The 15,526-nt window shown below is 38.0% G+C and overlaps 1 protein-coding gene across 2 annotated transcripts in view; it reads right to left on the bottom strand.

The window, feature by feature from the left end:
* The window catches only part of ttyh2 (tweety family member 2), a 69,859-nt gene extending 62,822 nt beyond the window's left edge, over nt 1-7,037 (bottom strand). Inside the window, exon 1 of one of the 2 annotated variants that reach the window (XM_020630817.3) lies at nt 6,465-7,037. In XM_020630817.3, the coding sequence (XP_020486473.1) occupies nt 6,465-6,593 (129 nt within the window). In that variant the 5' untranslated portion in view covers nt 6,594-7,037. The remainder of the gene's footprint in view (nt 1-6,464) is intronic. The other variant, XM_020630818.3, reaches the window with a different exon arrangement.
* Nucleotides 7,038-15,526: the final 8,489 nt, after the last annotated feature.

Genomic DNA, 15,526 nt, shown 5'->3' with positions numbered 1-15,526 from the left:
CTTAGCATGAAGACTGGCTAGCTTGTCTTTGTGTGTAATTAATTCTTAATTAATGAATACTTCAGATCTAGTTCATTCACACTAGAAACATAAAAAAGACAGCTTTTGGTCATTTAGGCTTCTTGGCCAGGAATACTGACTCCCTGGTATTGTGTGGGCTTAATGCTAAGCTATGCTAATCTCCTACTTGATTACTATTTAACCAAAGTTTATTAGAGTGGTAGAGATCACTACTTAAGAGTGCAAATGAAGCATATTTAATAAAATGTATGTTTCTCTGTAACAGAGAGATGGAAACATTTCAACACACTATAAAACTATTTGTCAAACTAAAAAAGGATTGGTCAATGTTTATAAACTGGAATTATTTAAGAAAGGAGCCACGTTTAACTTTGTTTTGTCTATAATTGGTTCTGATAACGGATATATATACCACAGCCTGGACCAGTAAGACTGCCGTGCACAAAATCAACAACACAAAACAAACAGAAGCACACAGGTCAGCGTAAAGCACATTTTTCCCACAACTTGTTGTCCCAGCAATATACTCCAGCACTACAATCAGCTTTTTTAGCATTTATTTTATATTCACCAGTAACATGCTACAGTGCCTGCTGGATGTGAGGGATAACCACACGTGTGATGCAACATCTAAGTAAAAACTTCTTTTGGTGAGCAGGAAGTGGAAAGTTACCCACTCATGCTTACCTACACATGATATCTGGCTCAAAACGCACACACACTTACAAGTGGGCTTGCACACAAATATAAGAACTAGGCCTTGGTCCTATTTCTGGATGAGCATCTTCAGTTTTTAGTTTATTGCCCTCTTTCCATGCTCCAGGCCTCGGGACAGGGAGACGAGCAGAGAAACACATTTGAAACGACAGAGAGACCTGGGAGAGGAGATCAGCAACCCACAGCATGCCCAGCAATTGTCCAGACAGTTTCCCCCCTCCAGAAATATCAGGAAGGCAGTGAGATGCAGTCAACAGGAGGCAATAAAGGTTATTTTTTTTAAAATATTGGGCCAACATGTGAAGTCAGTATGAACATTTTTGCCTTCAGCAGAGATCGGACGCTTACTGTAGTTTGTCTCGCACAAACAGAAACTTCTACTCGGCGTTTAGTCCGAGCTCTTAATAAGATTTTGCTAAACATGCTGAGCATAAAAAAAGAAGACTTTGCTTATTGTCAGAGAACAGAAATTACAGGAAAGACTCGAGTCAGGTGATTCAGCTGACATACATTCCATAACAGAGGATAGCAATGTCCAATAGAGGGTGAGAAATCTACTACCACACACACACACACACACACACACACACACACACACACACACACACACACACACACAAAACAAAGAACAGGGGAAGATCACAACCCCTCACATTCCATCGCACACATTCACTGGCGCACAGCCAGCAGAGGCATTCACCCGGACTGCCCACTCTACAACTCGACCAAATTACCGCTCATCTGAGACGCTTTGCAGACACGCCGAGAAGCGACAATCTATCGATTCAGCTATTCCTACACAAAAGAATGGACTCAATATGAATTCAGCGGCTTAATTATAAAGCATGAGTTTCTGCAGAGTGGTGCCCAGACTATTAGATTTGTGGTTCAATACAAAGATTTTTACCTTTTTGTTTTTTAAATAATGAAACGCCTCACCAAACAGACACCAATCAATATGAGTCTTTGTTTTACCTGCAGGATGCTTTCGTCCATTTTTACAAGTGCCGACAAACAAGCAGACATCAAAACAATAAGAACTGACTGTCCCCCATGTTTCAAGTCATGGGACCATTTTTATAAACTATATTATTTTGCCAGAAGGAGTTCAGTAAAGTAAGCGTATTTGCGCGTTGGCTTGCATTTCCTGAAAACAATGTAATGAAGATACATGACAAATACATGCATCCATACATTGTGTTTACTCCATTTTCCTGTGACAACGCGCTGATGTCCGGTTGTTTTCTCTGGATCTCGACTTATTTCTATTCCCAGAGTTAGTAGTGCAAAAGCCAAAAACAAACGTAGACACATGGTAACTAACTTCCCTAGTGTGGGCATGTTGAGGTCTGACCTTTCATAGTAAACAGCCCATTTTTTTAAGTTTTCTAGATCGACAGGAAGTGTAACCCGTCATCACGAAAAAAACAAGCTAAGCAAGTCAAGAGCTTCAGAAGACAACTAGAAATCACTCGTTATCATGGGAAAGTGAAGAAAACTCAATGTGTGTATATATTTGGGCTAAGGTTGTTTTTTTTAATGCAAAATTGCTTTATAATTTATTTCCTGGATTTTAATTGACAGATTAATTTTAGAGAGGAGGAAACCTTGATGAAAGTCTAATCCTGGAACAAATCATATCAAGCATTTTTATTTTTTTTACTTAACCCATTTTGCAAAGAAGAACATCTGATTTGATCAATTAAGCAGTTTTATTTATTTGTTCAAACAGCTCTAAATCACAAGGTTGAGTTTAGTTTGGCAGACAGGGAAGCCTCTGCAGACAATTCGGCTTTTTTACTCATGAAAATGAACACTGAAAGGTCATTTTCATACTTGGGTTTTTAAAGTTTACTCCCATGCTGCTGCTGACGTAAAGCTCTGTCTAAGCTGAAAGTGCAGATTTGATGGACAGAATGTGCTCCTGCATGGGGTCTTCTTGACTAATTATAGAAATACCTCAAATCCTTTTGAGGGGTAGCCCTTTTTTATTTACAAGAAAACACCTATTTTTTTTGCTTTGAAACATTTAAGAATAATTCCAGTCATGTGTAGACAACATCTTAGTGCTGGTTTACAACACAGTTTTCTGCAAGTTCCCAAATTCCCTGGAAAGATCTTCATTACCTCATACTACTTCCACTGAAACTACAATATGGGGGTCGTATGAAACTGACTTTTCAGTCATGAGTCACCTTATTAGCAGCATCAACACCAGCCTTAAATAATTCACAACTTAACAACTACACAAGCGCACCCAGGGGCAACAAAACACCTGTTTTGTCAGATAGCCTTCCCCTTAATGAATGCACAGCCTATTATCACTCCGACCAATGCAGCAATAACAGGATGTGTTGATCAGAATTAAGCTAGCCAGCCCACAAAGGACAGGAAATGTAATGGCCTAGATAGACCTTGCATTGGCTTGAAAATTGTGTCATTAGCTCCGGTGCTTCAAAGGAAATTGTTTCTACAAAGTGGGAGCATGAAGGGCTTGACCTATATCTGTGACAGACGCACAGAAGAGAGCAGGAGGCCCGTGGTGTTGGGAGACAAGAAAGTGCGAGTAACAGAAATAAAAGTCACAGAGGTTGGTTGATGTTTTGGGATGATGGGGGGGGGGGGGGGGGGGGGGGGGGGTTTCCCACCCCTGACTGGAGGGCCTGTCTGCCTGTGGTTGACAGTTTTCTCAGGAGGAAGCTGCTGCTCTCCCGCTGACACTCACCACCATCTTCCCCCACACACCCCGTGGCCATGACTCTATACTTCCACTGTTCTACGCAGAATGAAAACTGGCAGAATGAGAAGAGAAGAAAAGAAAAAAAAAAAAAAACTCTGCTTCACTTCGCCTCTGTCCATCTCTCCCTTTATACCAGCACATTACAAAACGGGTGTGCTCCTATCTGACATCTAGATCAGAAATGTTTCAAACTTTTCCTGTCGCTGAAGAGGTAGAAACCTTATATTCTTCACATGGTAACAGCCATTGTCTTAGTGCAGCGGTTCTCAACTCATCTAGCCTCAGGACCCACCACCAACTCCTCAGTGAAAAATCACAATCCACATTTTTCCGACCAATCAGATTTATTTACTGAAATGTTTTGCGGTTTGGACCTCAGTCGGTACAAAACATGCGACAGAAGCAAGAAACTGAACAAAACAGACATATTTTTAAAAAGTGCTTCACAGACGTTTTTTTTTTCTCTCCAGGCACCAATGAAAACGGCTCCGCGACCCACCTCTGGGTCCCGACCCACCAGTTGAGAACCACTGGCTTAGTGCATTTAGAGGCTACAGGCCAATATAGACTGGTTATGGAAAAGAAAACGTGATTGGAAACACACACACCTGTTATAGCTTCAAATCTGAGTTAAGATAATGACGCAGATTAGATTTAGTTCCCCATTGTATGCTTCCCCATCTGTACCAAAGAGCAGACCAGGTTAACCACCACTTGTCTTCAAGGTTCATGTTCTGAATGTTGACGCAAAAAAGGTTTTGCTAAGAAGCAAGCCTTGTTCCCTTTTCACAGGAAACAGAAACTACTGGAGTCTTTCTTTGACATTTTACTCATTGTGTGTGTTCCACATAAATACCTCTGCTCATGCTCTTTAGAGTCGTCCTATTCACTATTCTATTACTATATATTACTATTGGATTTGGCCTGCTGTGAGTACACACTGACTCACATGTTGGTCTGCTTTCATTGAGCCATTCTGGGAACATTTCCCACCTACTTACCCTCTCTCTCTCTTAATCTTGAAGGATGGAAATCACAACCTTTGTTCTCTGCACATTTTGCAATTTCTTTCTTTTTTTTCCCCTCACAGTCCAAACTGTGAGTGTGAAAGAAACCTTTCAGGTTTTTAGCACTTATTGAACGGAACAAAAAAAACAACACACTGGTCTTGAACTTCAAAACTTTGCAGCCCTGAAGATTTGTTTAAACTTATGGTGAAATATATTGAGTAAAAAGCCATCTATGTGGGGCACTGTGCGGTTATGTCACGTGCCCCATGTACAGAGGATATAGTCCTCATTGCAGCAGAATGTTTTTTAAAGATACATATTTAATTGATTCCCAAGTCTTTCAGCTTATCAAAGGAGTGGCTGCGTTCTTGCCATATCTTCACTGTTGACCATAAACAAAGGAGAAGGTGATTTATCTTCTATGATGCTCGTCCTGTTATCCTTCTGATTGTTACTCTTCATTAAAACTTCCAAAAGCGACTCTCTTTTCACGTCTATATTTACATTAACGCATGAACTGCACACTGCTTTAATGTAAATACTGTAAAGCTACCAATCCCATATAAACTAGGCCATCTGTTACATAATAATATGATTTATTATCATGTTTATTTCATCATATTTTGCCCTATTTTCCACTTTAGTCTTATGTTTGCTTGTGAATATGAGTTTTAATCATCATTTGTTTGGTAAAGGTTTCATGAAGGTTATCCTATTGTACGGAGAGCACACTTGATCAAAGTCATTTTCCTTATAATGAATAAAGCTGATTCTGAATCTGAAGTTTCTTTAGTGTTTTACTGCTGTGAAAACAATTATTCTGCATAGTCTGACATTTCACTTCTAAAATGATAACACCTCCACATCTTAATAAGTCTCTTTCTCTCCCTTGCACCCTGAACCCCCCCGCCCCCCTCCCCCCTCCCTCCCCTCTGACCTCACTGTGAAAACCACTGAGAATAGACACTGCAGCAATGCACTGATAATGTCATCCGTTCTCCACACCATGTACCTACCTGCACTAACAAGGAGCTGAGCTGTAAGCTTGCAAAATTAATCAAGACAAATAATAAAACATTCATAGAACTTGACATGTGTTCACATGCGGGTCATTAGTCATCCAGCGTTTAAATCCCAGCCCGCTACAAAAAACTGTGAGAAGCAGAACTGTAACCGCCTCTGGGATTAGATGGGAACTAGAGTCTGAAGTCCAGAGAGTGAAACTTGTCTATGCCAACATTCACGACTCAAGTCAGCTTGAGCGAGAACCATTGAACTGAAATGACAACAGTGTAAACAGCTCTACTCATTCACTTGTGAAATGATTGTATAAATCTCATCTATTACTGAGAGTAAAAAGCTCATCTTGTTGTTTAAATGTAACATATGGGCTACACTGTTTACTGCAACACATTGTGTTTTAAAACATTTAGTACAAATACTTTAACTCAAGGACACATGTCTACAGTGTATGAGGAAAAGAGGGGCTTCAGCTCGCATGGGTCCATTTTAATCTGTGTGAGAATTGATGAACTAATTGAGGATTAATGAACTTTTTCCCTGGCAAAGGAAACAACACACAGCATCCATTCCCTATGCGAAGACTTAGCTCCCTGATCTATATTATGATGCTGGATAAAGCCTAACTCCTTAGAGTTTTAAAGATTTGGGGGAGGCCTACTGAAGTGCACAGGATGACATTTAGAGAAGCTATTGGCCACTTCTGTCATCAATAATTGCAAAATGCGATGGCACCTGAAAGCATCATCATAATAAACGTCCTACATCCTAAGTGGAATCATCTGACTTTGATAATGCATTAAATGAAGTGATTATTCTAAGCAGAAATAAAATGATGTGCACAATAACATCGTTATAAGACCACTATTTAGGGCTCTTTTTTTTTTTTTTTTCACTTTGGTCCTTGATAGGTGATCTCCAGTCTGTTGAAGCCCCGTGTCCCCTCTCCCACTGACCTGCTGGTAGTTCGTGTCTTCAGGCTGGAAGGTGTTGTCAATGGGCTGAAACCTCAGGTTGATGTGAGGGAAATTGTGCAGCCAGTAGGTCCACCAGGGCTGAATGTACTCCACCCGAGCCGAAGACATCCCTGCCCCCGAGAGAAAAAGTTCGGGCGACAGCCTTAAATTAGCCTCGTTTTACTGAAGCGGGCTGCTTTAATCCCGTCTCATGTCAAACAAAGACAATGATAAGAGCATGCTCGTCTGTGGAAACTGCACTCTCAGCCACACATGAGGTTGGGGGGGGGGAGAAAAAAGCGTGCATGAAAGTCCTGTCGAGACGGGGAAGTTGTCGGGAAGTAAAATCCGGATGAGGGTTTTGTCATGAAAGAAGAGATAATCACAGCGCGCCGGTGAGGAGCCACAGACCCGTCCTGCAAACTGCTCCAAACGACACAGTCACAAGGCGGGGACGCGCGCAGAAGACGGGGGTAAAAGCACGGGAGCGCGCAAAGAATCTCCCGTCAGGAGTTCAGAAATACAAAGTCAGCGTGTCTGCATGAAGGTTACACTAATAACAAACAGGCATTCTCTGTGAAGTCATTCAATTGTCATATCAACATGAACGCAGCGTTGTTTAAGTTGTTTTATCAGTCTGTGTGTAGCAGCGACCGCACTGCCATCTAGTGGCCAACTGAGGTGATTACAATAAACTTCAGTCGACAGTGAGGGTGTCTTGATAGGGGACGTCCGACTCAAACATGTGCTACTTTTTTCTTCAGGAATTATAAAACAAAGACTTAGTTACATTTATCTTCAGCTTATTTTACTACTTATGTATAAATTATTATTTTAGTAGTGAAGGTAAACCACAGGGTGTTTGTGATCTGCTCAATATCAATCACATTTAGTTTTCACATCAACCACCTTTTTGGTTTGACCACAACCCCACTGTCATTTTACACTTCAAAAGCATCTTGTAATGCCATCTAAGCCACTGGTGTTGATATATTCTTATTGAGCAAAAGGACTCAGTCCATTGATTCACTTTAATACTTCAACAAAGCGTATTTCTTGTTCCAATAATAGAAAGGTTTTGGTCAAATTTACTCTGATACACACTTGAAATAAGTAACTCCACAGAAAGAATCAAGGCTTCAACTTTGAGTTGTTTACAAACTTCCCCAGAAACATGTCAAGTTCCTGAAAATTGACTATTGTTTCTTTCAATCCAGCTATGATTCATCCATGTATTACAATTTATCTTTTGCACTCAGATGATAAAGGCGGGACAAAGTTGTTTCAGGATCATTTAATAAGTCAATTTTCCACTTTGATTTAAAAGTGACAATATACTTAGTTCAACTATTCTATTTTTAAGATAGCTGCATATCATACACCTGAGATGCTAACACCACTACACGATACATTTAGAACTGTAAATGTTACGTTTTCATCACAGCATGATAAAGGACACAAAGTGTAGGATTTTCCAATTTTTATTACAATAATCTGTACATCACTGATTTACTTGAGCTCCTTCACAGCCAGACCTGAAAAAGAAAAAAAGACAAGCAGTTAGAAAAAAGATCACAGGCATCAAGTATCACAGCAGTAAAGAGTAGATGGACCCTGAACCTTACACTCATAAACCCTTCTCTTGTGAATGAAGGTAAAACACTCAAGATGTTTGAAAATCTCCAATGAAATACTCTTCACTTGACACCAGGCAAAATAACATGATAGGCTACAGTTCATCCTTTAACTAGTCACTCATTATATTACTATTTAATCAAATCATTTGAGAGGTAGGCTACGACTGAGGCTTTAGATCACTGTGTAATTATTTAGACATACTGGTTACAAATCATAAATGAAAATCGTTCCAGGACTTGTCAACTCGTGCACAATTATTTTCTTAATTTTTTTTAAGAGTTTCTCAATTGTCTGGCATTAATGTAATATGTACTCTTAACTTCCGCTGCAGTTTTAGTCCACACATAATCCTTCATCATTCAATTCAAGTGAAGTATAAGCAGTTACATACAGCTGATGATAAATCTCAAGAAAGAAAATGAATGACCAAACAGAAAATGCTTCAGTATCCAGCAGCCAAAACCCCCACATGCAACAGTTCAATCATTTTTGCGGCAGTATTTGTTTGACAGGATTCCAGCTTGGTGAGAACATCGTAAAACCAGTAAATAAACATGTACAGTGTTCCCAGTAACCACCAGTCGTTAACAAGAATAGAAATAGAATAAATCCCTCTTCGGGTCAACTTTCCTTCCCCTCAACATGAAAACTGTAAAGTAACTGCTATGGTGCAGCTCATCAGACTCTGCTTCACCTCTTTCCACGTTTAACTACGGGCTTATCCTTTTGTTGCATCACTTCACTAAACTTTATTTTTATTAATACAATGATGAAGATGGTTGGCAAGTGTATGCATGTTGTCCCTGAATGCCTCCACCAACTTAATAAGCCTTTTCTTGACTTACTGCACATATAAACAACCTGTTGGAAGTTTTCAAGCAGTTAATATTTTTCCAAAGTTTCTTGTTATTTCAACATTTACTGACTGATTTCAGGCTATTCTTAACAAATTCAGTGATTTATAGGGCTTTGAATGGAGGCTCAGTGGACCTCATAAGACCAAAGACTTGTTGTTCTAATATTTAATATATAATTACCCAGACAACAGTCAAATTGTTCTTGAAGTTGAACATTTTCTCCTTTTCCTGAATGATCTAATTGTTTCTATCCCCTCCGGAGTCTTCTGATTTGAAGCTCTACTAAGCAGCAAAGTCATTGCTGCAAATAACTACAGTTTGCATACTTGTTTTTGTTTCTTAATAATAAATATATCAGTGAAGTTGGACAAACACATTTAATGTTCTATGCTGGAGAACACTTTCAAATGTGATAAATGCTGCAATGTTTAAATCAATTCAAGTTATTTTTCAAGTGCATTATAAGCACCAAAATCCCTCATGTGTCAATAGGTTAGCATGCCATCCTGTAATTGTCATCCATGTGCATCTGATGCACAGAAACACCCAAAAAGGAGCCACTCACAGAAACATACTCTACACCACTAGATGTCTAAAACTCCACTCGGTATCTTAAAACAGGACAGAGTAACGATGCAAGCCTCCAACAGATTATTGTCTAGACTACTGTGTCTGTTTTCTTGTGTTTGTTGATCATAAAACTGACCTGGGGGAAGGGACTGCTTGAGCTTCTCTGCCTTCTCCTTGTCTGTGATGACCAGGGTGTACAGGTATCTGCTGCAGCGCACCTTGAACTTAACATTGTCCTTGTTCTTCTTGATCTTTACGGCTGGAGATGGAAGAAAAGACAAGTTAAGATTCATGAATAACACATCCTTGGATTTGAATCACACAACCAGGGAAACCAAACAGATGTATTTACTTGACAAAAATCAATTCAAGCAGTAACTATCTTCATATGCTATTGCAAACCAGTCTTTGATGACATGTATGCATGCAATTTTTTATGTTGTAACATTTTCAGCTGACTTGCATCACTTACTAATGCCTTGTTAAGACTGAGTTTGATTTCCAAGAGTTGCAAAACTACACAGATGACCCCTTCATCCATCTTCATTTCCTTTGCTAATGTCCTGTGCTTGAACCCGTCTACTCCATTTTCACCAACTATTACAGACAGATACAACAGTCAAGAGTCCAACTTACACTTGGCATCCTTCCTCCTGGCTGTCAGCAGGAAATCTTTAATTTCTCCTATCATGCGAGGCTGCAAATCAAAAACATAAGCATGACAATTATTACCATATTTCACTTATTGCAATGAGGTATGGGGCAGCATGCATGTGACCAACACTAAACCTTTGTTACAGAAAAGAGCGATCAGACTTAGAAGCAAAGTGAACGTTAGAGAACATACTAACAGACTGTTTATTAGCTCACGTGTTGAAATTTTTGGATCTAGTTCACTTGAAAACATTATCAGTCACGTTTAAAACTAGAAATAGATCATTACCCGCAAATGTACAGTAGTTGTTTGTATTTACATCTAAGGAGGAGGATTATAGACGGAGGTTTAATAATTAATAGTCCATTTTGCACACTACATAAAACAAATGTGTATCTCAGTAAACAAAGTCAAATTATGGAATTCTCTCGATAATCATTTAAAAAGCTGCTCAAGCATCATTCAATTTAAATGTTTAAAGAAAAGGTTCTGTATTGAGTTAATCTAACTGATTGTTGATCTATTTTTTGTTTTGTGAAAGAAAGAAAACAAACAGGTTAACCATCTTATTCTGATAAACAGTTTCTAATGTTATTAGGAGAGAGGCTGGTATTATAAGTTTTCTTCTTCCTGCTCCTGTTTGCTCATGAACAGTGTTTCAGCATTATGAGAAAATATCTTTTTGTTGTGTATTATGGTGTTGAAACCAGACACTGAATCACGCAAATAAATTGAGAAAGAATGTATGAAAAAAAAACTTAGCAGAAGCATAAAATAAGATAATCCTGTATTTATCCCACAATGGGGAAATTTACATTGTTACACCAGCAAATAGCAAAGAGTGAAAACAAAGTGAACACACTACAATTTAAATAAAAAAAGAAAAATTAAGAAAGCACAAAAAATAGATACTAAAAAAAAGATGTAAAAAAATAGACACTAAAAAGATAGATTAAAAAAATAAATTTAAAAAAATAGACACTAAAAAATAGATTTAAAAAATAAATTTTAAAAAATAGACACTAAAAAAAATAGATTTAAAAAATAAATTTAAAAAAATAGACACTAAAAAATAGATTTAAAAAATAAATTTAAAAAATAGACACTAAAAAAAATAGATTTAAAAAATAAACACAAAAAATAGATACTAAAAAAAATAGACACTTAAAAAAATAGATTTAAAGAAATAGATCAGCTTCAAGTCATAGGTTCACAGAAAAGCAGGTTTTTTTTTAAATGTTAAGGGACCGGTGGAACTGATGTTTCTGTTTACAACCAAAACCCAGCACTAGGTCCATCTTTACTCTTGCAAGACTGTGATGCATAACGAGCACATCAGCCTGAGATGCTTGGACGTCTTGCGGAGGGTTAAAAAAAAACCCCAAAAAAAAAAAAACACGACGAGTCAAAGTTGAAGGCATTGACACTCAGCTGCTGACGTCATAACCGTAAAGACTGCATGAACCACTATCCTACAAGTACAGCTAGGAAATGCACACTGATAAACTATATTCTACTATCACACAGGCACTTAAACAAGTCGTTAGAAACATGCAGAAACACGCTGTTGAACGTGTTTATGTGAAAACAGGCTGGAGCCACACGGCCCAAGTGAGGGGCAGGAATGCTAATGCTAAAAATGAGTGCTAACCATTTATAAAAGTGTACACAGACGGCTATAAGTCACGGATATATTCCGCATCACAGCTCATTCATAATTATTAGACACAGCAATGTTGCGATAAAGAGATTTAGTTACGGAAGCTGGTGAGAAAATCGCCCTTACCATGTTGCCGGTTCAGCGGACAGAGCGCTGCGGAAGAGCAGAGGAAGATGGAGTCAGATTATCGGTTAAAACATCGTGAATAAAAGTCTTGTTAAGGAAATAAATAACTCATTGTCGAGGTATTTGTGCGTATATGTCGGTGTTTACGGTCTAAGCTTAGTTATTATTGGTATAAACGAGGATGGATGATGATTGAAATTTGGATTTTTGTTCATCGGTAAATGTGACACTCACTCAGTCTGCCAGAGAAGGGGATGAAAGGGGTTGGACTTCCGGTTCCGAAGACATTTATACAGCGCTACGGGAAGTAGAGAGGGACAATGTTGAGGGGAAAAAAAAAAAAGCGTATTGCCATTTTTGCGTTGGAAATATTTTATATTGAATTCAGTATCTGTATTAAATTCATAGACTGTGATTGTAAATAGAGTAAACGCTGGATGAGTGCCACGTTTTTAGATTCCTTAGATATTCTTCCCTTTAAAAAGAAAACAGAGTTTGACTTTCTTTTTTGTGAAGTACTTAAGTCATGTATTTATTTCAAGAGTCTGTTATGCAAATTTGTAGTAAAATTGGATTAAATTGCTGTGAAATGTCGACATTAAGCACCCAGATAACCCAAATGTATTCTGCTAATAAAAAAAGTCTTTCTTTTTTTCAAAAATACTGTAGTGACCAATTTTAACAAACCCAATGTTGTGTAGAAAAGTCACTTGAGGGATGAATGTGGAAGCTTTCGGACGCGTGCTTAGCTTGAAGAAATTAAAACAGTCCATTGATGATTTGATTTGGATATTTCAGTCCATTTATTTTTAAACACTTCTTATGAAATAAAGGAAAATATGACGAACCACTAGTCTATAAATAAAACAAACAAATCCGCGTTGGATGCGTTTAACTCCGACAGGCTGACACGGTAAAAAAAAAAAAAAAATTGTTTGCCTCCATTCAATCACCTGTCCCACCTCACCTGGAGCCGTGCTTTAACCACAGCATCCGCCCAGGCTACACATAGTGCCCAGTAGAGGGCCAACACACACAACCACAAGGAAAATAACATGACACAAAACAAACACATCATTTGGCTCCAACAAATACAAACACAGGTCCCTCATTGCAGTTGCTGGTTTATAAAGCGCTTAATGGTTTAGGGCCAAAATACATTAGTGACCTCCTGATTAACTCCGAACCATCCGGACTGCTCAGGTCGTCTGGGACAGATCTGCTCTCTGTTCCCAGAGTCAGAACCAAACACGGAGAAGCAGCGTTCAGTTTCTATATGCTCCTTATATCTGGAACAAACTCCCAGAAAACTACAGGTGTTTACAGCTGCCTTTCATTAAACCATTTTAATAAGGTTTTACATTTTAACTCTGCACTGTAACTTTAATCTCTTTTTATATTTTTTACTTTATTTATTTAAATTAATTTAATTTTAATTATTTTTATTCAAACATATCTTCAGATTGAATAATTTCAGTGATTTATTTAAAAAATGTTCTATTTTAATGTTTCTTTATTCCTCTGTCATGATGCTTTTGATGTCTTGTGTGAAGCACTTTGAATTGTCTTGTTGTTGAAATGTGCTATATAAAAAACTTGCCTTGCCTCGTTATTGAACCAAATATTTGGGTTTTTCATTACTAACACACCAAAAAACAAACAATAAGTAGGCAATTGGGTGCTGGGGAGATTTCTTCGATGTGCCTTATAGCTTGCAGACAAACAGCTGAATATCCCTTCAGAAAAAAAAGGAGTGTAACAGTAACACATATCCCCGTCCATATAATCGTCTGTACTCACATATTGAGATGTCTATTTTGCTTTTTTTTTGCTAGTTTGCATTAAAAGTGTGGGACATCTCCTCGTCCAAAAACAATAAAGCTATTAAAACTGTAAATGTGTGGTCCCATTTAAAATATATATATATATTATGTTCTAAATGTAAGCATGTTTTGTACCTTAGCTTCTTTTTCTTTATCTTTGCCTTTGTTTTGTATTATTAATATTTTTTCGGCTATATTGTTCAACATTTATGTACCTATTTGCATTCAATCATTAAATGATTTTGCACTTGCAGCCTATCATTGATTTGTATTTTTATATTTCTACTGAAATAAAGATTATTAAAAAAAAAAAAAAAAAATACAAGCATGGGGCATATAGCCTAGTTAAAGAATGAAAGAAAAGTGAAATAACGCCACTTAGGGGAAACAGGGACTCAATGGTAAAACGAATCGGATCTCAAGCAAGTCTCAAGTAGGACTCGGTTTGATTCGTCAAAAAAAGAGTCGATAAAAAAGAGTCGAATCGTTCGCGAAATGAATACAAGACCTACTAATGAAGGTCCTGCACCTGCAGCACTGAGTGTGTTTACCTGGTCGTTATTTTCATTTTAGTAAAAAACAAAAACAAATCTTTTTAAAAATCAAGAGTTTGTTATCATTACAGTGTGTCTTAATGACGTCACATTGAGCAAGCTCTGGTTTTAAAAAGCACATGCAAGTCTGCTGTTGTCTCTTTGAATGACGTTGTTAACATGATTTTTAAAGTGTGTAAGTTAGCAAGCCGAATGCCGTCTTTCTTTCTTTCTTTGCTAAATACAACTCGGTCGCAAAGAAGAAAAAGGAGAAAGAGAAGAAACAAACTTTTTTGGCCATTTCCTATGTGCTGCGCTGGATGCCATGCTGATCCGCTGCGTTAGATTCAAACTGACAGCTGCTGGCTGAAGACATCAATGGTAGGCTAAGTTGTTCAATTGCTTGTGAAAGGTTTGTTTTAAATCCTGGCTATGTGTGATAGTAGCCTATATTTTGGATTAGTTGTTTGAGCTGGTCATGTTTCTCATTGCACTGTATGTGGCTGTATGGGCATTCAGCTTCACTTCTATTCTTGGCAAACCCACAATATTCAGCCACTTGCTGCAAAAGCTGACAGGCTTTAATATCTCTAAACAATTAATGAATGACACCCCATGAGGCAAACAACAATCCACGAACTGACCCAACAAAATCACAAAAAAAAACTTTAAACACACAAACCATATCATTAACTCAAACCCAAATAACTAAAACAAGATCAAATTAAACCAAGTCCAGGGAAAACCACCAACTCCCTGTCCAGTCCCCACTCCAAAATCCTTCACTGGGGTTTTTAAGGGATGCACGATGGGTGATTCTGATTGACAAATCTGGCTATTTCTCCCTTTATGTTGCTTCTTATGATGTAGACCGCTATGTCTGCTTGGGTGCTGAAGGGCTATTTATGAAAGGTGTATGGGTGCATCCAACTTTTGTGGATGTCTTTAAAACAAAATCTGATTTCTATCTTTGGTGGCTGTTTATTTGCATACTGACTTTTTTTCTCCTTTCCCTGAAATCCATGTGACTGACCATGAGTTTGAAATTAGGCTTTAGATATCTTTCTTCTATATGATCCCTAAATGATACTGTGGGTGGCGCTAGTAAAGCTCAAAACAACAGGAAATATGATCATCATACCCAGGAGCGTGTTGCACAGATGTTGGATTATTGTGTCCTTGTGTCTAGACTTGCAGTTT

Source organism: Labrus bergylta, chromosome 21, assembly GCF_963930695.1.
Source record: "Labrus bergylta chromosome 21, fLabBer1.1, whole genome shotgun sequence".
In the NCBI taxonomy this organism is placed as follows: domain Eukaryota; kingdom Metazoa; phylum Chordata; class Actinopteri; order Labriformes; family Labridae; genus Labrus; species Labrus bergylta.
Note: the sequence above shows the minus strand (reverse complement) of the source record. Positions and strands in the feature narration are given on the sequence as shown.